Source organism: Boleophthalmus pectinirostris, unplaced genomic scaffold, assembly GCF_026225935.1.
Source record: "Boleophthalmus pectinirostris isolate CB_2022bp ecotype Guang Dong unplaced genomic scaffold, ASM2622593v1 HiC_scaffold_5, whole genome shotgun sequence".
NCBI lineage: Eukaryota > Metazoa > Chordata > Actinopteri > Gobiiformes > Gobiidae > Boleophthalmus > Boleophthalmus pectinirostris.
Window position 1 is genome coordinate 38069990 of NW_026571404.1, and position 26004 is coordinate 38095993.

The 26004-nt window shown below is 39.7% G+C and overlaps 3 protein-coding genes across 5 annotated transcripts; 1 reads left to right on the forward strand and 2 right to left on the reverse strand.

The window, feature by feature from the left end:
- Positions 1-614: 614 nt before the first annotated feature.
- Positions 615-7233, reverse strand: LOC110154522 (gastrula zinc finger protein XlCGF57.1-like). 2 transcript variants are annotated; one of them, XM_055163003.1, is made up of 3 exons: positions 7101-7233; positions 3558-3752; positions 615-2981 (listed from the first exon to the last, which is right to left on the reverse strand). In XM_055163003.1, the coding sequence occupies exons 2-3, from the start codon at positions 3737-3739 to the stop codon at positions 1877-1879; spliced, it is 1287 nt and encodes a 428-aa protein (XP_055018978.1). In that variant the 5' UTR covers positions 3740-3752; positions 7101-7233; the 3' UTR covers positions 615-1876. The 2 variants fall into 2 exon arrangements, with proteins under 2 accessions (XP_055018978.1, XP_055018977.1); XM_055163002.1 differs by lacking the exon at positions 7101-7233 and adding an exon at positions 6890-7047.
- Positions 7203-25455, forward strand: LOC110154521 (uncharacterized). The gene is made up of 11 exons (XM_055162467.1): positions 7203-7483; positions 8161-9396; positions 12271-12457; positions 12518-12596; positions 17003-17157; positions 17290-17439; positions 18195-18391; positions 20305-20428; positions 21419-21588; positions 23199-23432; positions 23507-25455. The coding sequence occupies exons 1-11, from the start codon at positions 7203-7205 to the stop codon at positions 24786-24788; spliced, it is 4095 nt and encodes a 1364-aa protein (XP_055018442.1). The 3' UTR covers positions 24789-25455.
- LOC129411625 (52 kDa repressor of the inhibitor of the protein kinase-like) lies at positions 10647-21684 on the reverse strand. 2 transcript variants are annotated; one of them, XM_055162995.1, is made up of 6 exons: positions 21313-21684; positions 16775-18607; positions 15764-15866; positions 15256-15321; positions 14686-14741; positions 12578-12708 (listed from the first exon to the last, which is right to left on the reverse strand). In XM_055162995.1, exons 1-5 carry the CDS (start codon positions 21609-21611, stop codon positions 14697-14699), a joined length of 2346 nt encoding a protein of 781 aa, XP_055018970.1. In that variant the 5' UTR covers positions 21612-21684; the 3' UTR covers positions 12578-12708; positions 14686-14696. The 2 variants fall into 2 exon arrangements, with proteins under 2 accessions (XP_055018969.1, XP_055018970.1); XM_055162994.1 differs by lacking the exon at positions 14686-14741 and having other exon boundaries at positions 10647-12708.
- Positions 25456-26004: the final 549 nt, after the last annotated feature.

Genomic DNA, 26004 nt, shown 5'->3' on the forward strand with positions numbered 1-26004 from the left:
ACATGGGAACATTGTTTATTGCAGGTGGAACAGCTGAATGGTGTGAGATCTCCTGTGAGTCTTTAGATGACAGCCTTTTAGTCAATAAATTGCACCGTAACCATGTTAGAATATTCTAAAGAGGCTGTAGATGGAAAACAGCCTGAACTCTGCAGAAGTTTACTGTCACTATCTAGTGCCCATGTGAAATAAATAACAAAAACAAACTAAACACACACACACACACACAAATGAAAATTACATTTTATTATTATTATTATCATCATGTATCAGAATCAGTGCTGAGTTTGAAATTGTAGTATTGTGACACTAATGTGAGCAAAATAACAGCTCATTTGAGTTTAACATGTTTTTATTGTCACAGAGCTGGTCACTTTTACAGACTGTTTCTTTTTGATAACTCATGAATAATGACACAGAGAAGGCACATGTGCATTGGTTTAGATACAACACAACGCTCGGGTTACTTGGGCTGTCATCAAATTTTAAAAATCACCTTAAGGGGGCATGGCAAAAGCCCTCATGATCTCTTGTCTTTATGATCTGGTCATGTTACTGAACTTAAAATACAACTGCATGTGAGTTCATGCAAAAACAAATATTTATACTGAAAATGACCAGGAAAAGGTGTATTTATTTGTAAAAAGATTCAACACAGGATCCACTCCTCCTTTCTCTTGAGCATAAAATTCTTTATATTCTAAATAAAAATAATACATGTTTAGTCATTTAAACAGCTGAATGGTTTGTGTTCATGTGAAGGGATGTAACAATATCCACATCATCATGTGCATCTCATTTTAAAGATATTAACACAATTAATTGTAAGTGTGCTTCTTTTTCTTTTCAAATGCCTTGGCAAGACTATGGATGAAAATCATTACTGTCATTTTGGGACAAAAAAAATCAGCTGCTCACTTGTTGATCCGCAGATATCCATAAGAGCCTCAACTCCTTGTTGTAATGACGTTTACAGCAACGTCTATGGAAGATCATTTGTTCTCACTTTGAATTTTTTACTCTGAAAAAAGATGTTTGAATTATTTTTATTCAAAAATGTATTTACTTGTTGCAATTTTAAGTACACTTTTTCAATATTTTTTCAAATAAAAAAAAAAAAAGGAAAAAAAAAACACCTTTTCAATATTTAGCATAGATATTTTCATTTCCTCAAATTCAACAGTCAAAATTCAGAGTGTAAAATTTGCAGTGAAAAATTTCACAACAAAGATCCAAGTTGAAGTCAAGTCAAGAAGCATTGATCCTGTGAGTGAGGAGGACAGAGGCTGTTTCCTACTGGCCGTTCTCATCTGTGGGCGGAGTTTACACTTATCAAAAACTCGTCTCTGCACCATTTCCTGTTTGTTACTAAATTTGATTGGATCACTTCAGATATTTTTTTCACTGCGAATTTTATACTCTGAACTCTGGGCTTGAAAATTTTAAATGTACCCTAAAAATTTCAGCAACTAAAATTCGTAGCACAAATTATTAAAATGTTTATTTCAGCGTTTAAAAATTCAAAGTGAGAAATTCAACAGCATCAAATTCAAATTCAAAATCTGATGAAACAAATGATCTTCCATAGACGTCAGCTCCCACTGGGCACTGCAGTTTTAGAACACGGAACTCAGTGGACATGTTTCTTTTAACAAGTTATTTTAGATGAATATACTGAGATTTCAAATGTTCAAATTATAACACGGTGATCCACAGGTGTCATAGATTATAACTATAGAGCACACACAAGCACAATACGTCTGCTTTTAGATCGTTGGCTGACACAATCATTTGAGACATAGTGCCAGCCCTCGATATTATTGTGAGAGTTTGACGATACAATGTCACGATATTTGCGTTCTTGTTCCAATCCTGTTCACATGTCCTCTGAGATAAGAGACTTGTGGATTTCTTTATGTTGATTTAAGTTACTCTTCTGTGAAAATGCCTTATTACAGATGGAACAACTGAATGGTTTCTCCCCCGTGTGCAGCACCATGTGGCGTTTCAGCGAAGAGGACTGGGTAAACTCTCTCTCGCAGATGGAACAGCTGAATGTTTTTTCGCCTGAATGTGTTCTTTTGTGAACGTTTAGAGAACTTGTCTGGGAAAAGGTTTTGTTACAGACTGAACAGCTGTAAGGTTTTTCTCCTGTGTGCATTCTTGTGTGTGCACGCAGCTGAGAGTTGGTGGTAAATGTCTTATTGCAGGTTGAACAGCTGAAAGGTTTTTCACCAGTGTGCAGTCTCATATGGCAGTTCAGTCCTGTGAGGTTGGGGAATTCTTTCTGACAGACTGAGCAGCTGAATGGTTTTTCGCCCGTGTGTGTTCTTCTGTGAGCAATTAGAGAACCAACATGGGAAAATGTTTTGTCACAGTCTGAACAGCTGTAAGGTCTCTCTCCTGTGTGTGTTCTTATATGTACAGTTAAATCAGATTTCTTTAAAAATGTTTTGTTACAGGTTGGACAGCTGAAAGGTTTTTCACCAGAATGTGTTCTTTTGTGAGAAATTAGATTACCCTGATGACAAAAGGTCTTATTACAGATTGAACAGCTGAAAGGTCTCTCTCCTGTGTGAATTCTAACGTGTCTTTGTAAATTCTGTTTAGTTCCTTTAATCATCTTTGCACAAAAAGGGCACTGATGTGTCCCTTTAGCTCCTTCAGCTGTTCCTGACTTGTCTCCATTGTTCACAGTGGCACTGGTCTCTGGTGCAGACTTATGTTTGGAGGATAGACCTGAGTTTTGTGTTGCTTGGTCTTTGTTGGTGTGGTCTTCATCTGAACAGCTGAATGGAGCTCTCCAGTCTTCATCCTTGTCATTGTTATTGTCGTTGTCATTGTCAGAGGAGTGCTCTGTGTCCCCCTCAGTCTCTGTGTGGAAATGTGATTCTGTGCTGATGTCCTCTCCTTGTGTCTCCTCTTTGGGCTCAGTTTGTTCTTCTGTCTTCACAATCACAGTAAAATACTCTGGGACATACCTGGAAACATTAAAACAGGATCAGGTCAATCCAATATGATCAGTTACTAAACTATGAGGCTCATTCATGAAGTGTTCATATAAAAACATTTGTACTTCAAGCCAACACTTTTACCATTCACAAAATGTTTTCATCACTGAAAATATTCTTCTGGAAGAACAAGTCAGAAGCACTCATAAGAACAAAAATTCTGTTGTTTAAGAATATTATTACTCTGATAATGCAATTAAAATTTCTAATTCCTCCATGATTGTAAGTTATGTATTTTCTTTAATTATTTCCTATAAAAATATTACTATATTCACATTTATGAGGAGTGTTATAGAACATGTGTCTATTGGGTCTAACAGACTTTCTCCAGGCTGCAGTGAACCTCAGTCCGTCCCAGCCCCAGTGCCTCCATATGGACCTCTGTCACAGCCCTGAGCCTGGTCATCACTGTGGACTCAACACCAACATCACCCCCCTCACCCCCCTCACCCTCATCACCCCCATAACCAGAGCACTTTTTTCTGAGCTTGTGCAACATAAAAGATTCAGAAATGAGACCCTATGAGTTTAAATGGCGGCACTTACACTGGCAGTGGCTCTTCCTCCTGTTTGACGCTCGGCTCCTCTGGCTCCTCTGGCTCCTCTTTAACCTGTGACGTCTCTGGGATTTCCTGCTTCACACGTTGGTTCAGACCTTGGTTCAGACCTGGCCCAGGACTCGATGAGGACTCCACTTCACGCAGTATCCTCTTCTTTGGGGAGGCCATGGACACCTACAGACTGGAAATAAATATATATGATTGTTATTGTTATATTTGTACACATAAATCTAACTTCATGACTTTCATGACTGTGTGTTTTTTTGTGTGGAAAAGTTTGTGCTGCCTTCAGTGGTAATTTACAGTAGTTGGTGACATCACACAGGACTGGTCTGATTACAGGAGGGGTGGTTTGAAATGTCACACAGTCCTCCAGAGCCTGTCCCTCCTCCACCCTCACTCTGACTACATCTGAAATTGGGCAAAAATACCTCCTTCATTGTTCTTATCATTGACCTCTGAGAGCTACGTGAGGTCAACTACACCAAGGAGAAGGATGGATTCTCCAAACCACCAGTCCAAACTAGGGATGGGCATGATTAGTCGATTAATCGATAATTGATCATTAAGAATTTCATCGATTACGTTAATTTTCATAGACAAACCGAATGTAGGTTGCTGTGTGTAGTGTGACCAAACAGGGGTCTGTACATGTGTCTCTGCATCAGAAGGAACGAGACACAAACAGTCGGTCAGTCTGCAACGTACCGAAGCACAAATGCGTATTTATCTATGACTTGTACAAGAAATTCTACGCTTTCCGTTGCGTTCGGGACAAGTGTGAGTCCATGTGCACAGTGTACAAAGCAGCACATATGTTTCGGTGTCCAGTGGGAAAAAGTTTTGCCAGGTGAGAGTCGCGCAATGTCGATGACGAGTCCCCACCTCCCTCCCCCCGTACGCTGTCCTGGTTTTAACAAACGCAAATATGGTCACACTAACTTGTATTCCACTGAGTCATGTCTTTTAATCTGACAGAAATTGACGGCATCAGCGACACAAGAGCTGTTTTTTTTTTAAATCTTCGCTTAGTTTATGCAAATTAGTGATGCAGTTTTAAGTTTCGTTTCTGTGAGAGTTGAGCAAAACTGAATTAAACACATTATAATGTCAAACGGGCTGATGTGGCTCTAGAGTCGTTACGGTTTATATGTCGTAAATTTTAATTTATTTATGCAGATTAGTAGTGCAGATAGTAATAATAATGATGATAATTTTAATATAAAAACGTTAATGATTAATCGATAATCGATCGTTAATTCTTCTGACGATCGATTAAGAAAATTTCATCAAATGCCCATCCCTAGTCCAAACTACAACTCCCAGAAAACGGACAATGGTCTAATGATAATTATTTCAACTTTTCAGTCTTTTCATCACAACAGTAGTGGACATAAATAAAGACCTGCACTCGTACGACCTGCACACAACGATCTCTGAGAAGTGAACATGAACATGAACCATCTCTAATGTGACACACACAGAGAACAGACTCACCATCATCAGCACATCCTCTGTCACAGAGAGAACACTCATATTCCACTGAGTCGTGTTCTTTAGTCTGATAGAAGCTGAACTGCATCAGCGCACAAGGAAAGAGCTGTTTTTATCAGAGCGATCAGTTTATGCAAATGAACCATGAGGTTTTAAGTATAGTTTTTGTAAAACGTAAACAAATGTGTCAAAGCTGAATTAAACACATTATAATGTCAAACGGGTTGATGTGGTTCTAGAGTGATTATGGTTTATCTGTTGTAAAGTTGAGTTTAAGCAGAAGATTTAAATTCATAAAGTGCTGTAGTGAGTAACTGGTCCAATAGTATTTGGAAAGGTTTGGTTTGATCTGTGCAGTGGACTGTGGGATACCTCCTTGGTCCTTACCGCTGGTTAGGAACCTACCGAGCTTCCTATGCTAAAGGGGCTATGAAAGGACAGATAATGTCTCCTTTCCTTACTCCTTCCTCACTTCACTGAACAGTTCAGACAGTCCTCGTCATGGCAGTGAGAAGGAAAAGAACTTCCTCAGCACATTTAACCCAGTTCAAATGGAGCCACGTTCCTTCAGTCCTCCAGGTCTGTTCTAGTCTTTAAGTGGGAGGAGTTTAGTTGTTTAGTCTCACTTTAAACACAAAAATCTGAGAAAAACACAAATGTATGTATGAACAGGCCTATGTAGAGGCACATGTACTCATATTTACTTCTCTTTAGCTGCCCCACTGGACTGCACTTCATGATATTGGACATTCACATTATTAAATTCAGTGTGGGCTGTTAAGACTGTGGGCTGGGTCTTGTTATTGTGGTAATTACTGGAGAGCTAACTGGAGGCATCGCTCTGTCTCACTCTTAAACACAATCTCACCCTAAATAAGTGACTCAGCTGGAGCTACAGGTGAGATGATTTGTGCTGTTAAACAAGTCCCTGTGCTGAAAATCTAACTCCTAAACAGCACAATGAACACTCATATTATCACAGACAAACTAGTATTTTGTCTCAGGTTGTGTTTGTCAACACGGGCATTGTGTCACCATAGACATGGTGAAACGTTTCACCCCCCCTCCCTGGATTCAGGGATTCATAGAACTCTAGTTACAAACATACCTTTATTTTTTGTCACTTGTAAACTTACTCAGTTGGATGAGTAATGAAAACATTTACTCGAGTAAGAGTACTGCTACACTGTACAATAGAAAACTCAAGCAGAGTAAAAGTATGTAAATGTAACAGAGTACTTTCCACTTCTGCAGCAGGAGCACCAGATGTTATTCTTTAAGAAACAAATGGACAGTTTGTGTTTCCAAACTTTTTGTCCAGAGTGCCCCATAAGATTTGTCTCACAGCCCAAGTGCCCTCGAACTCACATACATGTGTTTCAGAGCAAGTTTCAGAGCAGAACACTGACATGTTTGTTTTAGGGAGATTGGCATCTAGAAGTCTCATAAATGGTTAAATATGTAAAAACATCTTTGTTCAAATACCATTTCATTTCAGATATTTTCACATCTAAATCCAGTCCAAGTCCCCTCGTAAAAGCTGGAGCTCTGGTTTAGAAACAGGTAAATTCTCTTTTTCTCAAATCAGACAATAAAACATAAAAGAGACTCTAAATGACGTGGATATGAGTATGACCATGCGTTCTCTTCTCGTGTGATTATTCCAGGCTTTTGGAAAAACGAAATTCATCAATTACCAGGTGAATGTGGCGCACCTTTAAAACTATTTACGATCTCTGACCTGTTCTTTGTTCACAAAGTGGAGCTAACGGAGCTAACTCCAGCACTTATGTCCAAAAGAAGCGAACACAGAAGCGCACGTACCGTCCTCCGGAACACGCACGTCCTCACTTTGTCTCTCCGTGTGAAATTAAATCTATAAAACTCCAGGTCCTTTTATAAAAGGAGAAAAGTGAGACGAACTCGTAACAACATGGATCTGTAACACAATCACAACACAAGCAGACACTTCCGGAAACATATCCCGCCCACTCCACTCTCAGCCAATGGGAGCACGGAGAAGTTTGTGACTGACCAATGAGAGCAGAGAAGCCGTGTCTCTGGGCTCGTGCAGTGGCTCCTGTTTCGGGACGCTCTTTGTGCTCAGCTCGGAGCTAACGCCAAAAAGGTTTAGAAAATGTCCAAAAACCAAGCGCAGACAGCGGAGATGGAGGAGAGGCGGACTGCAGCGGAGTCTGAGGAGGACCTGAGCCGCCCCAAACAGGAGGACCAGAGGACAACCGTGCTGCTCCAGGCGGGTGTTCAGACGAGTCCCTCATGGAATCCTGGGCCCGGTCTGGACCATTGTCCGAACCAGGGTCTGATCCAGGCTGTGAAGCAGGAAATCCCAGATACTTTACAGATTAAAGAGGAGCCAGAGGAACAGGGCGTGAAACAGGAGGAAGAGCCGCTGCCAGTGTAAGCTCCGCCATTTAAAGCTGAGGTGTCCAAACTTGGCTCAGGGGCCAGAGGCGGCCCCTCAGATCAGTTATTAGTGACCCTCAGGCCTCCTGCTGAACTGACCCAAAAGATCATAGGCAGGACTTTTTATTACACATTAAAATAAAAATACCACTATAGCCTTAATAACGTCATGTTGCATTGTGATGCAGACCTAACATTAACATTTCTATTGAAGGTAAGGAAGTTTATTTCAGGTAAAAAAAAAAAGTTTTTTTGTTTTTTTTCTGAATGATACAGAGTTTTGGGGAGATGTCTTCTGCATTTGGGAGACTCGTGATACAAATGAGCAGCTGTATGTTACCAAGTCTGGGCCAAGGTTTTTCACATTCTATGGTCAGATTCCAAACCCTCCTGGGGTCAAACAGGGACCAACTCCTTAAGCAAACAAGACTCAGGACTCGACTTGGACTTGAGCCCTGTGACTTAAGATGACTTTATGTTTCTCCTCAAAAAAAAAAAAAAAGAAAAAAAAAAGGGGTTTAGAAAACCTTCCTCAACAATTGATACTTTTCAGTGAAAAATGTCCATCTCCTGTTCTTTATCTGTGACCAGGACTTTTGTCTTGTGTAAAGACTTGTAGGACTTGAAATGTGGTCCCAAAGATTTACCTGATCCTGTTTTAATGTTTTCAGGTGTGTCCCAGAGTATTTCACAGTTTCTGTGAAGTCAGAAGAACAAACTGAGCCCAAAGAGGAGACAAAAGGAGTGGACATCAGCACAGAACCACAGTTACACACAGAGACTGAGGGGGACACAGAACACTCCTCTGACAATGACAATGATGAAGACTGGAGAGCTCCATTCAGCTGTTCAGATAGTGAAGACCACAATAACCAAGGCCCAGCAACACAAAACTCAGGTCTATCCTCCAAACACAAGTCTGCTCCAGAGACCAATGCCACTGTGAACAATGGAGACAAGTCAGGAACAGCCGAAGGAGCTGAAAGCAAGACACACCAATGCCCTTTTTGTAAAAAGGGAATAAAAGGGACGAAACAGAGTTTACTTAGACACATTAGAATCCACACAGGAGAGAGACCTTACAGCTGTCCAACCTGCAATAAGACATTTACCACCAAGTCTCAGCTCCGTGTTCATATAAGAACGCACACAGGAGAGAAACCTTACAGCTGCTCAGACTGTAACAAAACATTTACGCAGGTGGGTGCTCTGAAAGCTCACAAAAGAACACACACAGGTGAAAAACCATTCAGCTGTTCCATCTGTAAGAAAGAATTTAGTGAAGTCACTGGACTGAAACGCCACATGAATCAGCACACTGGGGAGAAACCATTCAGCTGTTCAACCTGTGATAAAACTTTTTCCACCAAGTTTAATCTACATGTTCATATAAGAACGCACACAGGAGAGAAACCTTACAGCTGTACAACCTGCAATAATGCATTTTCCACAAAGTCTGATCTATGTGCACATGAACGATCACACACTGGAGAGAGACCTTACAGCTGTTCAGACTGTGACAAAACATTTTCATACATTGGGTCTCTGAATACTCATAGAAAAACACATACAGGCGAAAAACCATTCAGTTGTTCAACCTGTAATAAGACATTTTCCTGTAAATCTAATCTACTTTCACATACAAGAAAGCACACAGGAGAGAAACCTTACAGCTGTTCAACTTGTAACAAAACATTTTCCCACCTGGGTACTTTAAACGCTCACAGCAGAACGCATACAGGTGAAAAACCATTCAGCTGTTCCATATGTAAGAAAGAATTCCCCCAGCCCTTTGCACTGAAACGCCATATGGTGCTGCACACGGGGGAGAAACCCTTCAGCTGTTCAATCTGTAATAAAACATTTGCCCGAAAGTGTAATCTAAATCGACATAGAACAATCCATAAATAAATCTGATCTGAGACGACACTAGACTGAGCATCTCAAAGAGTAGAATGAGAGGAACAATAACACTACAACCCAAAGAGGTGAACAGATGAGATATTGGGCTCAGTGTTTACGGAAAGGTAAAAACTTTTGAAATGTCTAAAAATGAGAGAAAGTTTAAGAGATCTGGGGGAGTCATGTTTGTCTCATTCTCAGTGTATGGACAGGCTTCATGTGAAGGCTCAGAATCTCCAGAATTCCCTCCCTGAGCTGCAGAGGCTGCATTAGCTCTGACTCAGAATTGACTGCAGGTGCTAGGGTTTAGGAGAGGGCATTTTAGGTTTAAACTAATTGAATTTCAGCATTGAAAATGGCAACCCAAATAATGCTCATTCTGCTTTCTGATTGGATAAACATCCAAACAAAAAACACAAAATCATAACAAACAACTCGTTATGTCCAATGTTTTTGTAATGAACAATTCTAACTCTGATTTATTGTTGTCAATAAAAGCTGTATTTCATTTGAACATGTTTACCCCATATCTAGGGACAGAGATAGGCCATGTTTATGATATTTAAAATATAAATGTTACCTGATTCTGTGCTTTTAAAACATTCTGGGAGAGAGATCTCAGTTGTACATATGAAGATGCCACATGGGGGTTTGTCAGAGAAACCTTGAGTTTATTTATTTTATACAAAAGTCTTTATTAGACCCCTTCAAGACTCCATGAAATGGATATTAGCAGAAATGATCTTTATAGAAATAGGGACAGTCCTATATGGATTATTTGAGCTGATAAAATATCCAATATTTGTCTTGCTGCTGTGGCGATAACCAATATTTGCCGATACTGACATTAAGCTTTTAAAATCTATTCTATGGTAGTAATTTGTGCTAAGTTAGAGTGAAGTTCACAAATTAACTTATAAAAATCGCAATGTATTTATCTGGGATATAAAATCATATTTTGTTTGTTCAGAAAGACACATCTGATGTACTGAGGACAAGCTGGGACTGACACATGGACACAAAACTGGAAAAAAGATCTGTGCCAAATATCGACTACATTTGCAATATTAGGCTGATATCTGTGGACATCCTTTGATATTACCGATAACCGATATACCATCTCTAGGTGAAAATGCCAGTGGTGCTTTGCTACACGCCTTATGGTGCTACCCTCATTTTTTCCAATATGAAGAACTGTGACTTCATGCAGGGCAGGAGATCATGTGACCTGTGAGCAGGTGTTGGGGAGACTGAGCACAAGGACAGTTTTTATTTAAATCAAACAGTTCCAAATGTGTATAAAGTTTTATTGTCAACATGTCCATGTCAACTGTTAGTGTATTTCAATTATATAAAACAAAATCTCTTTATAAACAATATTTAAGGGCCTGGTCCTGTTTTCTGAGTCACGAGTTTTAGTTTGAACTTTAGTTAGATTTAATTATTACCCAAGAAAGTGCTACGTTAAATGAATAGATTACACTTTATTTTCAATGGGCCCTTTTCAGCTGTCTGGAGAGTTTCGGTTCTCTCAAAAAGGACGCTCTGTTAATTTTCTATGAGAATTTAGCGGAGTTTTGATAAAATAACTAAATATTACTTTAATTTTATCTTCAGTTCCTCAAAGGGTGGCTATTTCTACATTTTTCCACAGTTTTGATACCTTTAGTGAGAATCTACAATGAAAAATGATGAAACATAAATGAAAAAGTGTGAGGAAATGTTTAACTAATTCACAAGAGAAAACATCTCACCTCTGACCCATTTATATTAACGAGACTTGGTAAATAGTCAGATTTTTATACTGGCCTTTTCAACCTTCAAAGTGCTTCACAACAAGGAAGGTGGGCGAGGTGGATTACTGTATTTTCCGGGTTATTAGACGCTCTGGATTATAAAACGCACTGTCATTAAATGGTCTATTTTCAAACTTTTTTCACAAATAAACCACACTGGACTTTAAAGGAAACCCAACAGTGTGATGGGTGAGTGGTTTTGTTTGTTTGTGGTGTTCACGGTGACTCTGGGCTTTGTTCAGTTGTGGCGTGTAGGGAGGGTGTGTCTGGGACCAACGGATTGTCGGTGTGTTCGCAGTGACTCAGTTGTTCAGTCGTGTCTAGAAGTGGCACATTGCACTCGCTTTTCGGTTCGTTCTTCCGTTCCGTTCCTCGTCGGCGTGGAGTGATGAGTGTGTCTGTGGGTGTGTTTCGCTGTGCGGTCGCTGTCTGCTCTGTGTGTGTTTGTGTGTTCTGTGGGTGGTGCGGCTTTGTAGTTCACTGAAGTCAAGCTGGGACACCTGAGTGGATTCGTGTATCTTCGTGCTCTGGATTGCGGGGCGCGCAGTCGTTTTTTGATGTGGTTAGAGGATTAAGAGTGCGTCTAATAGCCCGGAAAATACGGTAAGTGTCTTGCCCAAGGACTCCACACCATTCATCTGTGAGAACTGATATCACACCAGCCAACGTGTGGATCTGACCCCTCAACCAATGATGTTACGATGTTTACGTCGAGAGTGGGATTCAAACCTCCAACCTTTCAGATAAGTCAAGAAACGCTCCACCAACTGAGCTACTGAAGACTTGGCTAAAATCTCAGAGAATGAATGAAACGGGAAGTGGGAATCTGCCCATTTTTAGAGAACCAGAACTAACCAGGTGACAGCGTGGAAAGGGCCCATTGTTTTTTTATTTAGCAGATTTCACCACACAATGCATGATGAACAGCATCTAAGAATAAAAATAAATCAGGTAAAGATTCTTTAATATTTCAAAATTTGAGTAATCTCCGCTCTACTTGTACATGAACTTTTCACTTCTGTCCTTCTGCGCAGCGAATTTCTCAATGACCCTGTGATTAAAATCCCACATGTCGGTTATCAGCTGGTTTTCCACGGACAGCATCGCCAGCGCGTTCAGTCCGTCCTGGTTGGTGGAGTTTGTGAGGAACGATTTGACCCTTTTCAAAGCGGAGCAGCGCCTCTCCGCCTCCGCAGTGGTCATGGGCATCGTGATCACCATTTTCAACAGTTCGACAGTTTCCGGAAAAACGTCTAATAAATCGTTCTGGGTGAAGACGTGCAGGAGGTCCATGGCTCCTCTGCACTCTCTCAGCTCCTCTTTGCTGTAGATGACACCGAGCTCGATCTTCAGTCTGGTGGCGTTGAGGGTGGGGAAGGCCTTTAAGATGGAGTTCAGAGCCTGCTCCGGTAGAGATCTGTGGTGTTCTTCAAACCTGTCCGACTGAAGCAGGGTCGTGGCGATGAGGTGGGACGTGAAGGAAAAGCGCTGTGTGGTGTGCTTTATAATGGAGTCACAAATCTAAAACAAACAGAAAAATACTCCATTAAAGACATTGTGAAACATTCTAATTTAAAGCCTGAATGAAAATAATATGATTTTAATTTTAAGTAGTTTAGTTTCAATAATAGGACACTGGTTCAAAGATAATCATTTAAACATGTCCAGAAAAACTGACAAAAAGACTAACATAAAGTGACAAGAATCACATTTCAGAACAGTTTTTGCCCTGATCTAAACTACAGGGGTAGCACTTTTTTTTTGTTTAATATGAAAAACTGAATTACTGCTATAATATTATTTTGTTGTTAAAATTTTCACCCTGACAGCCTCGAGAGGTTCTAGTCTTGTGTGTGAGTATCTGCTGCTCCTGTTCCTCCTGTACCACTGTCACTTCACTCTACTGCACATGTCTCCTCCAGAAAGAGTCTGTCCTGTCTGTATCATGTCAGTCGATTGCACCATTACTTCTGTACTAGGGATGGGCATGATTAGTCGATTAATCGATAATTGATCATTAAGAATTGAATCGATTACGTTCATTTTAATCGACAAACCGAATGTAAGCTGCTTTGTGTAGCATAGGGTGACCAAACGGGGGTCCGAACATGTAGCTCTCTGTGACTCAGAAGGAGCGAGACACAAACAGTCGGTCAGTCTGCAACGTGCCGAAGCGCCAATGCGTATTTAATGATGACTTGTACAAGAAATTCCACGCTTTCCATTCTGGACAAGTGGGAGGCCATGTGCACAGTGTACAAAACAGGCATATATGTTTTGGTGTCCAGTGGGAAAAAGCTCACCAGGACACAGAAAACATGAAAAAGCTTTGCCAGGTGAGAGAAGCTCAATGTCGATGACGAGGCCCCACCTCCCACCTCCCACCCCCTGTACGGTGTCCTGGTTTTGACAAACGCAAATATGGTCACACTAACCTGTATTCACCTGAGTCATGCCGTATCAGTGCACAAGAACTGTTTTTTTTTTTTTTTTTCGCTTAGTTTATGCAAATTAGTCATGTGGTTTTAAGTTTTGTTTCTATAAGAGTTGCACAAATCTGCATTAAACACATTCTAATGTCAAAAAGGCTGATGTGGCTCTAGAGTCGTTACAGTTTATATGTAGCAAAGTTGAATTTATTTATGCAGATTAGTAGTGCATAGTAATAATAATGATGATAATTTTAATATAAAAACATTAATGATTAATCGATAATTGATTGATAATTCTGCCAACGATCGATTAAAAAAATTTAATCGAATGGCCGTCCCTATTCTGCACCACTGAAAATTTAACATTTAAACAAACTTATAAAGACGACTGAGAAAACTGAACACCAATGTCCCCAAAAACAAAATCATATTTTACAGATTACAAACTGTGAGTCGTGAAATCTGCAGCTGAAAACGGTAATCTAGCAGCAGAAAGAAAGTTTGGAGTGAGACAGAAACTTGTGACATCAGGAGGATGCACCATGAAACTTTCCTGAAGTCACTGGATGGATGGACAAAGCCTGGACTTCAGTGAAACTGAAACCATCCTGTTGGGATTCAGAAAGACCCGAATAATTCTAACTGGAACTGATGCTGAGTCTGACGACAGCGACACAGAAGAGGAAGTGACGCTCTGTTTACCTCCGGAGATCGAGGACGAGTTTCTCACACTTGTGACACCGAGGATGAAGAATTGAGTGGATTTAGTGATTTGGAGTGAGATGGAGAGTTTGGAAACTTGTTCTGTTCTGTTGTTTATGTTATATTTATCTGAAGAACTGTTCATATGTGACATTAACAGTCTGTTGTTCTCTCTTCTATTGTTATTACTAGAACTTGACTTTACACAGGAAATGTCGGTTCATGGTCTCTAATTTTAACAAATAAATTTCCCCCAAAGTGCAACTTGTATATGTTTTTTCTTCTTCATTACTCATTTTTTGCGTTTTTTTTAACCGCATTACAGTAATTATAATTCTAATATTATAATAAATAAGTTTCATACTTAAACAGCTGTTATAGTAGTGTGCTTCCTCTACAGGTGGGAATCTGGAAATACTCCTGTCAAAAAGAGAACACGTCTGGATTTACCAATTTAAGACTCTTGCTCCTCCTGGACTGAATGTAGTTTGACCTAAGATGTTTTTTGTGATATGGTTAAACTAATTCTGTATTTAACAGTATGTTTTTTTTTTAAGGTAAATATCTAAACTGTTTTTTCTTGTCATAGAATGGGCTGAAATCACTGGGTGAGTTGGAGGGGGATATGAGCACCTGGGCTGGTGACCATTTTCTGTACTGCAGTCCAAAGCAAGAAAAATATCTGACGAAGGCTTTTTTCGCTGAAATGTTATTTAGAAATAAAAAAAGTACATTGTGCTATGCATTTTTTAACTTTTATAGTCATGTGCATCACCATAACTGAAAACATCATTGAAAAAGAGAACTTTATAATGAAGCTTTTTCCTGCACATTCTGGTGATAAGATGGTGATTCTTTTTGTTGTGTTAAATATTATTGGCCTATAGAATGCTGTGGTGTTGTTTGAAAGCCAGCAGTGTTTATATAACTTTACCTTTATTCTGTAACTCTTTTCCAGCTGCCTCTGGTACTTGGACGTTTTCTGCGGTTGAATATTCAGCTGTAAAAAAACAACAAACAAAAACAACAAAAGAAAATCGAGTCAAACAGAATCATACAGTTCAGACTCTAGAGATGCCGATACAGATACCGATAGTTTAAAATCCAGAGAAACCGACGGCCGATGAGCTCTGCCCATATGTACTCTAACGGCCCGTTTTTACTATTTTCCACAAACAGATGTACCAATCCAATACTGGTATCAGATATCGGCTTCCAAATATTGGTTTAGATGATCTTTTGGCTGAAATTGTAAAATAATCTATGACTGTAGTTGGTTCAGAAAATCTGCTTGTCTGGAAAAGTATTATATAAGACTAATGCATTAATTATTTATTATTTTTTATTAATTATTATTGGGCTAAACAAAAATAATGTGTTTTTTTTAAAGCAACTAAAGACATTTACAACACACTATATGTTGAACAAATGCATGTACTCGCCTCTTCTCCAACCCTGCCATTCTCCTCTGGATCAGCCAGTCGAAGCCTCTTGTTTGGCCGCTCTCCACCGGTCTGCTCCTCAGCAATGGAATGATCAGAGTCCCTGAGAAGGTCCAAGGCAATAGGGTAAATAGATCAGCATGAATAATAACAAGACAGAAAAGGAAAACAGGTCACGTTCAGGAATTTAATGATGACGTCATTTCAGATGGAAGGCAGGGGGACTATATAACTTTATAGGAAGGTTCAATATCCAAACTAGTTATCCACAAACATTGAACCTCATCATTATTTCTCTGATAAGGTCAACAAACATCCATTGAACTGACAACAATCACGACTTTGTGGTTGAATAATGGCACCACTTTCTGAAGCAGTTAGAGAAGTCATTTTGATTCCTATCTCTGTGAGCTAATAAATGGATTATATTTTATAGGTATCTAATTGTACCCCATCTAAGGCCGTGGCTCTTTTATTTACTCAATTACTTGTGATCACTAATATGAGTAGCTCTCTGGTATTTTCGTTTTGTAAAGGGAGCACAACAGAAGAAAAAGACTGGAGACCCCTGGTGTAAACTATAGGGACTCACAATGATGCGATGTCACGTGAACACTGGGGGGTACCGTATGTATGTCTATGGACACACTACCAAATACATTTGTCTTAAAACTTAAGGAAAAAAAATACAATATTGACTTAAACACATTTTCAGGCACCTGTGATCTATATGAGAGTTCATGGACTTGTTTGAGTTTCAACAAAAAGGTGAGAGTGACTGGAACACGGTTGGCTAATGCGAGTTATCTTGTGATCATTGAGACTGACTTATTTAACAGCATAAATCAGCTCACTTGTTGTAGTTCCAGCTAAGCCAGTTCTTTGCGGTCAGATTGTGTTAAAACAAAGCTCAGACTAAAAACCTGAGTGACAGAGCTTCAGACAAAGCAGTGCCTCTAGTTAGCTTCACTCGCTCAAGGAATGTTGATAACATCAGCTAGTATCAATTACCTGATTTTTTCTAAGTCCTCTTGAAACTGATCGATGCTAGATTTGACGTAGACGCAGTCTATGTCCTTCTTCTGGAGCTTAGTGTTTAGAGCATCCACAAAAGGCAGAATTTGGTGAAACAGTTCCAGAAAAAATATAAAATCTGGGTTTTCTAGCAGTATTAACATTGCTGCTGCCTCTTGCTTTGTGGCTGCGTCAAAGTCCTCAGAGTCTTTTATCTTCTCAAAGCACTGAATCAGGTCCTGCTTATGCTCAAACACAGTGTTGACGGCCGGAAAATCCCATCGGATGCGGTCGGACGTCTGCAACCTTTGGAGCACCAATTCAGTAAGGACACAGGTGCACTCAGGAGAAGTGGCAAAAAAGAGTTCAAATCGATCAAGGTCAGAAAAGAATACGCAGGCTTTTGGAATGTACGCGGTGGCTTGTCTGGTGATTGAACTGAGTTGGTGAGTGTAGCAGTGGATGTAGTGTGCGTTAGGGTACTGCTTTTGTATTCTCCCATGAACCCCCAGCACATGGGCTCCATCGTACGACTGGGAGATGAGTTTGTCTTTCTGATTTTCTGGGAGGACGGTTGTGAGCTGCTCCTCCAGTGCTACTGCGATGGACTCAGCGGTGGCATTTTGCAATGGGATGAAAGAATAAAAACGTTCATAGACTTGGTGTGTTTTGTCCACGTAACGTAGCACAAGAACAAGGTGAGACTGGTTGGACATGTCTCTGGTCTCATCTACCTGTATGGAAATGAAGCCACAGTCCTTTATTTGACTTAGAATTTCATCCCTTGTAACTGAAAGCATGCAGTCCAGCAGTTCGTTTTGAAAGGTTCTGGACATGCCATTAACCACAGTGGAATTATCTGGTTGCTCTTTCAAAACTGCATCAGGGGAGGAGACGAAATCTACAAGATTTTGAAATATACCAGGAATACTCGAAGACTCCGATTCATTTTGACCACACGCGTCTAGTTCAAATGCTCCACAAAGCTTAATACGGTCAATAATCCGTGAAAGTATGTGTCTGTTTTTAGTGACCTCTTTGTTATGATTGCGTATGCTATCTCTGTATGCTTCGTTTAATTGCACAGCTATATTTGCACGACCAAAAACGCTTAGCCTGAAACAGTTATCGACATGGCTAACGCAGTTCTCATGGCGTTTACACTTTTCTGACAGATGCCTCAAGTCGCTAATGCCGGTAGAAGTCCACTTGGTTTCGGTTCCAGTGCAATTAAAAAGCAAACACGGAAAACAAAAAAACGCGTTCTTCACATCGCATCCCATCAGCCAGCGCCGCTTCTCGTAAGCGTTACGGGAGAATCCTCTGACGTACGTGCGGCCGCGATCTCCATTCTTCTGCTTCAGACATAAATCTGGCTGGTCCGGGCCAAGCTCTATCACTCTCTTCTGTCCCTCAGACAAACGTTTTGCAAAAGGTCTTCGCAGGAGAGAAGACACAGAATTTTCCCTCAAAACCGGTTTCTCTCGCGGACTTTGGAGAGCAGGAGTTTGAGCAGGAGTTTGAGAAGGAGTTTGAGCAGGAGTTTGAGCAGGATTTTGAGCAGGAGTTTGAGCAGAAGTCTGAGCAGAAGCTTGAGCAGAAGTTTGAGAAAAAGTTTGAGCAGGATTTTGAGTAGGGGTTTGAGTAAAAATTTGAGTAGGGATGATGACTTGCACAGTGGCTATCATGTCGCTGTAGGATCGAAGTCTCATAGCTACTGGAGAGGCAGGAACAGTGTAGATGTTAATGTTCTTTTCCTCTGTCTCCTCAGTTTGTTGAGGCGGTGAGGACTCTTCTTTCTTCAGACTCACAACATCGGACAGGACACACCTGAAAATGATCAAAACAGGATCGTGTTAATATAATGTCTAGTAGGAGTGTCCAAAAATATCGAAATACTGATATATCGTATCTCTTAATGTGATGATACAGTATTGATATTGTGGGCTGCAGTATCGATATATCGCCAAGAGTATTTTTTTGGTGTATTTTACTCAATTATTTTGTTATAGCTACAGTTTTGTTGCTTGTTTAGTGGAAGGAAATTCATTTCTGCAACACGTTTGACATTTTCACTGTTTTGCGTTTCATATGAACTTTGCTTAAGAAGTGGTTCAAGGTTTAAACACTTTTAGTATCACAGCCATAATTTAGCCATTTTTTTAATTGAACCGTACGAAATCGATTTGAAATATATAATATTGAATCAAAACTGCATTGTATCGAGATATGCATTGCATTGTGGCCTACATGTATCAAGGTATGTATCATATCAGCAACTTCTTAATGATACCCAGCCCTAATGTGTAGTGCTGTAGTCATAGTCTACCAAACTCTGTATTAGAGAAAGGAATAAAAAAGCTGATGATTTGTTATTTGACATGTATCTGAAAAAGGTTTGATTAAACTCATCACAAGTTTACTCTGTTATATAGTAAATGCATGGTTTCCTTGTACTTTTTTCTGCATAAATAGTCATTTTTACATAAAATCCTGTGCAGGCGTTTCTTGTGAGTTTACTTTCAGTCAGATACACAGAGATAAGTGAAGGGTTGAGAGCTGTTAGATCGACTACTCAATCGGCAGGACATATTTGGTGAAGAATTTCTAAACCAAGAGACCAAAATTTTCCAACAACTGGGGGACTAGGGCTGGGTAGTTGCCAATAGGCCATGATACGATACATATCTTGATACAGTGCTCTTTTGATTCGATAAGATATATTTCAAATCGATTCCATATGATTCAATACAAAAAAAATAATGAAACACAAACATTTTAATCATCAAAACAGTGAAAATGTCAAATGTGTCACATAAACAAGTTTCCTTCCACTAAACAAGCAACAAAACTGCAGCGCTGAAACAAAATAATAAAAAAAGTAATAACAAAATAATTGTATTAAAACATACCAAAAAATACTTTAGGCAATATATTGATACTGCAGCCCACAATATCAATGTTGTATCATCACATTAAATGATCTGATATATCAATATTTTGATAGTTTTGCACACCCCTAGTGGGGACATAGAACTGACCCCTTAATTTCAAAGTCAGTAAACATGAGTTCTTTGAGTTTAAAAGGGCCCATATCACTCTATATTCTGATATATGTTTGACTTACCCCCACCTTAAGACATGCCAAATATCCATTCAGTGTATACGGCTGTACATTTATACACACAGAGTCCACGTTAATATACTCTAAGAAAAATTGTCAATCACACAGAACCAAAAGTCACTGAAAATTTCACAACTGTCTTCGTTTCATGAAATCAGGATATTTACTCCTTATCTGCAGGCCAGTTCGTAAAGTGGTTAGAAATTCTGTCATTATGCGAAATGCTGTAGTTTCTTGTCAAAGATGATTTTAAGAAAGGAGTGTTTATTACACAGTGTATGTCTGAATCAGGTATCCAACAGGAATGATCTTTGGATGGCCAGTAGAAGGTCTTGGCTGGTCCATGAGGGTACATGAACTTTATCTTATAATCAGTGAATTCTTCTGAGATCTCCTCCACCAGACCAGTCCATGGGAGGTTATCAGAGCTGCAGCATATGATGTTTAACAAGAAGGATATCAGCAGAGCCTTCGTGTTCATCTTCATCACTCACGTGTCCTTGATGAACTGCAGCCAAATGAGGGAGGTTTGCCTGTTCACCGAGTTTGTCAACATGCATCTGTGTCAGGCAGACAGGGACAATACGATGGTCCTGTAATGTTCTTTTGATTGTCAGCCATATACACTGAATGGATATTATTTATTCTTAAGATGGGGGTAAGTCAACTTCTAGGTAAATTTGTGTGAAAATAAAAAAAGAAAACCCCTCCAGATTTTTTAATATGTTGTAGTAGATTTATAGACGTGCATTTTGCGTGTCCCTTATTGTCAGTTTAAGGTCAAAATATAGGTCAAAAGGTAATTCATGTTAACAGTATTCAAATGCAAAAATAATTGCCAGATTTTGATTCTCTTTCCAGAGATACCTTTTCTTTTTTTTTTCAGACCAGTAGTTGCTGAGTAAATGCATTCAGAGACCACACAAAAAGTGAAAAAAATTTAATTGTGATATCTCAGCAACCGTTACTCTGATCATGCTAAAATTTGACATTTTGTCTTTCTTGGCTATGACTTACCCATACACCAATTTTCTTTGCAACTGGACAATGTGAAGGGTCAAATTGCAATTTTTTGTGGGTGAACAGACGTGGAATGACCCCATACAGGAAATGCTCTACTGTGTTTTTAAACTTCACACACTTCACTAGAATCATTTGGATAATTTTAGATCTGGATTTGCTAATCTCTACTGAAATAAAGGTAAAAACAGCTGTTCACTTGAAAACTACTACCACATGACATCACAAGGTGGGACAGGGCATTTTGAGCTTTGGAGATGTGGACAGACTAATAATAAAGGGTTCTGAAACATGTATGAATGAAACAAAACACATTTCAGGTGTGTTTTTGACGAGGTAACGCTCACAAGAGTGAATTTTGCATAATATACAGTGTGTTCGCGGAGCTTACACTGGCAGCTGCTCTTCCTCTTGTTTCACGTTCTCCTCCTGTTTTATTCTCACTTCCTCTGGCTCCTCTTTAATCTGTAAAGTATCTGGGATTTCCTGCTTCACAGCCTGGATCAGACCCTGGTTCGGACAATGGTCCAGACCGGGCCCAGGATTCCATGAGGGACTCGTCTGAACAGCCACCTCGAGCAGCACGGTTGTCCTCTGGTCCTCCTGTTTGGGGCGGCTCAGGTCCTCCTCAGACTCCGCTGCAGTCCGCCTCTCCTCCATCTCCGCTGTCTGCGCTTGGTTTTTGGACATTTTCTAAACCTTTTTGGCGTTAGCTCCGAGCTGAGCACAAAGAGCGTCCCGAAACAGGAGCCACTGCACGAGCCCAGAGACACGGCTTCTCTGCTCTCATTGGTCAGTCACAAACTTCTCCGTGTTCCTATTGGCTGAGACTAGAGCGGGCGGGACATTTTCCCGGAAGTGTCTGCTTGTGTTGTGGTTCCGTTCATTTCTATGGATTCTGTGTAAATATCACAAGACTCAGTTTTCTCCTTTAATAAACGGGCAGTCGGAGCTTTTATACATATAACTTCATACCGAGAGACAAACTGAGGACGTGCGGCCGTATTTCGGTGGTCGGTATCTGTTGTTTTGAGTTTGCCATGAAGTTTTATCCATAAAGTCGAGTGGAGTTAGCAGTTAGCTTCACTTTGATGCTAACAAATAGCTAGCTCAGTGTGTCTCAAAGCTAATGCTATTGTTTTTTAATAAAAAGCGTAAAATATAAGTTGAATAACCATTTAAAATGACCATTCATCAAAAACTACCCGCGTTGTTTTATATTTAGATGACTTGAGTTTGTGGTGTTGTTTTGATGTTTTTGCGTCTTAAATGTAGCTTTAGCCTTAGCATTAAGATAGACATGTCCCCTTTCAAACACACAAGTGTCCTTCAGTGAAGTATTCACCTCTTTTGTTTAGTCTGTAACATGTTGTCAGTGACATGCATCTGCAGCTTGATGTTCACTGTCTTAAACATGTGTTCATTCATTTGGTCGCGACGCAACAAAAACTTGTTCGATATGGAGCAATAGATGTGAATGGTGCATGGTGCCATAGATGTGAATGGGGCTGTGGATATGGATGCTTTTTACTGTAGAAGAGGTGCTTTGTCCCCTACTCAACCATAAAACATATAAAACTGTGTGAGACTAAATACCAAGACATGGACTCGAATTGAATGACTCAAATGCTTAAAATGGAACTAAACACGAAATCAACATTTTGCTTCTAAACAGCTCTCACTGTTTATGTCTACTAATTTTGTTAATATTACTGTGAACTAGATACATTTGCAGCTTTCTGGACAAAAAACATAGCACATGCTGCCTCCAGAGGCCCTGCAGTTTGACATGACATCACTCAGGACAGCCCTGATTACATGGAGCTGTTAAAAGAACTTGATGGGGTATTGTCAGCTTTCACCTGTTTTGAGTTGAACTACTGGCCACTCATTGTTACTGCAGTGATAATTCCCCTTTTGCCCAGAAAGCATTTTTCCCACAGAGCACAATGTCACTAAGAGCTTGTGTTTGGCCTACAGGGACCTACAGCTTTCACAAAGCTCTGATTTTGTGGCGATTTCTAGTTATTCTCTCTCTGCTTGGTAGGCACACACTCCTGTGGGAGAAGTGCATACCTTTGCGTGGTCAGAGCTGCACATCTCCAGATTAATAAGTGAATCCCCATATGGGATGAAATGGAACTCTATGATATGATATGGCAGAGTCATACGAGGGACATTCTAGATTTCACAGTTTAGGAAACTCCATTATGAAATGCTACATTTATTATTCTTAATTTAAATGCTGATGGTTTCATTATCATGATTTTTTTCCAGTCTGTTGGTGCCAATGGCAACCCCAAAGAAGCGGCCGCTCCCCAAACCTTTTCTCGATGGCTTCTTTCTCACAGACACAGAGAAGAGCCTGAAAGTGGAGTCCTCATTGAGTCCTGGGCCAGGTCTGAACCAGGGTCTGAACCAACGTGTGAAGCAGGAAATCCCAGAGACGTCACAGATTAAAGAGGAGCCAGAGGAAGCAAGCGTCAAACAGGAGGAAGAGCAGCTGCCAGTGTAAGATCCACATAGAACTGATGTTTATTGACTGATCATATTAGATTTATCTGATCCTTTTTTAATATCACCAGGTGTGTCCCAGAGTATTTTGCGGTTTGTGTGAAGGCAGAAGAACAATCTGAGCCCAAAGAGGAGACACAAGGAGAGGACATCAGCACAGAACCACAGTTCCACACAGAGACTGAGGGGGACACAGAGCACTCCTCTGACAATGACAATGACAACAACAATAACAATAACAATGACGAAGACTGCGAAGTTCCATTCATCTGTTCAGATGATGAAGACCACAACAACCAAGACCAAGCAACACAAAACTCTGGTCTATCCCTTGAATACAAGTCTGCACCAGAGTCCAGTGCCACTGTGAAACATGGAGACAAGTCAGGATCAGCCGAAGGAGCTGATGGCAAGACACAACAGTGCCCTTTTTGTGCAAAGACAATAAAAGGGACTAAACAGAGTTTAGAAAGACACATCAGAATTCACACAGGAGAGAGACCTTTCAGCTGTTCAATCTGTAATAAGACATTTTCAACAAAATATGATTTAAATGTACATATAAGATCACATACAGGAGAGAAACCTTACAGCTGTTCAACCTGTAACAAAACATTTACCACCATTGGTTCACTAAATGCTCACAGAAGAACCCACACAGGGGAAAAACCATTCAGCTGTTCTTTCTGTAAGAGAGAGTTTAACCAAGTGGGTGGACTGAATCGCCACATGAGACTGCACACTGGTGAGAAATTCAGCTGTCCCATCTGTGAGAAAGAATACACCCAACTGATCGGACTGAAGCGCCATATGAGTGTGCACACAGGGGAGAACACATTCAGCTGTTCAACCTGCAATAAGACATTTCCCACTGAATCTAGTCTTAGTTTACATGTAAGAACGCACACAGGAGAGAAACCTTACAGCTGTATAATCTGTAACAAAACATTTACACAGGTGGGTGCTCTAAACGCTCACAGACGAACGCACACAGGTGAGAAAACATTCAGCTGTTCCATCTGTAACAAAGAATTTGCCCATTTATCTGGACTGAACCGCCATATGAGACAGCACACAGGGGAGAAACCTTTCAGCTGTTCCATCTGCAATAAGACATTTTCCCAAATAGGTAATCTAAACGCTCACAGGCGAACGCATACAGGTGAAAAACCATTCAGCTGTTCTATCTGTAATAAAGAATTTGCCAAAGCTGATGGTCTGAAATACCATATGAGACAGCACACGGGGGAAAAGCCATTTAGCTGTTCCATTTGTAATAAAGCATTTTCCCACAAGAGTAACCTAAATACACATATAAAAATTCACAAAACTCTTATCTCGGAAGACACATAAACTCCACCAGAAACCATTCGGCTGTACAGAGCATGGCTGAAGCTTTACTGTGTTCATGTTAACACATTCCAAGTGGCTCTAAGGATTGTACATATCATTCAAATATGACTTCTGTTTTGGTAAACCATAGGGCTGTAGTCCTGTGCTGCCTTAGTCGACCAAAATGTGTATTAGTCGACAAATTATTTTTATTTAGAACGTAAGAACATATATGCACAACAGCAGAAAGGAGAAATCTTGTGTTTAATCTGCCTTTTTCCACAAATACCCTTATTCCTAGTCATTTTTTGTATAAATAATTGTTTTTGCATGAACTCACATGCAGATGAAGTATTTTGATCAAATGACCATTTGAAATCGTTCCATTATAGAAAACCACAATGGGAATCAATCCATTGTGTTGCATCTAAACAAATGCATAGGTGCCTTCTTTGCATAATTATCAATGAATTATACAAATTAACGGTTTGTAAAAATGACCAGCTCTATGACAATAAATAAATACATGTTAAAACTTAAAATAATACGTTTGTCATTTTGTTCTCACTGTACTTCAAGGTTCTAAATGAATAAGATGATACAGCAAGCAGTACTGGTAGATAGAGACATGCACATCCAAACAAAAACTGCGACTGTGTGCTGGTCCAAAGACAATAACAGTACAAAAAAAGGAAAGAGATTTGTACTGCTGTTCTTTGAAGCTCACAAATTTTTATTTCAATGACACCACGATGTGACATTTCGGGCCAAGCCCTTCTTCAGACATGAAAAGTTAAGTTCCACACCTGTTATAAATAGGCCCAGGTCCAGTCAGCTGATGGGACTTATGTGAGCCAATAAAAGAAAAGGTTTTTGATTAAGATTGTTGAATAGAATCTTTAGTGCAGAAAAGGTGTTCACTCTGTTTTAAAGTGATGTATTGATTTACCACTGATTTACCAAAATAATAATACAAAAAAAATGTATTTATTTTTATGCATTTTTTAAATTTGTTTTTTCATTTAATGTTTTTTATTTAGTTTTTATGATTTTTTTATTTAATGATTTTTTTTTCTTTTATTCAATTATTTTTATTTATTTATTTGTATATACATTGCAAACAGTGTAAATACTTCTATCTGTGGTAAATCAATACACCACTTTAAAACAGAGTGAACACCTGTTTTGTTTTTGTTGTGGTTCAGCTGACTAGACCTGGGCCTGTTTATAACAGGTG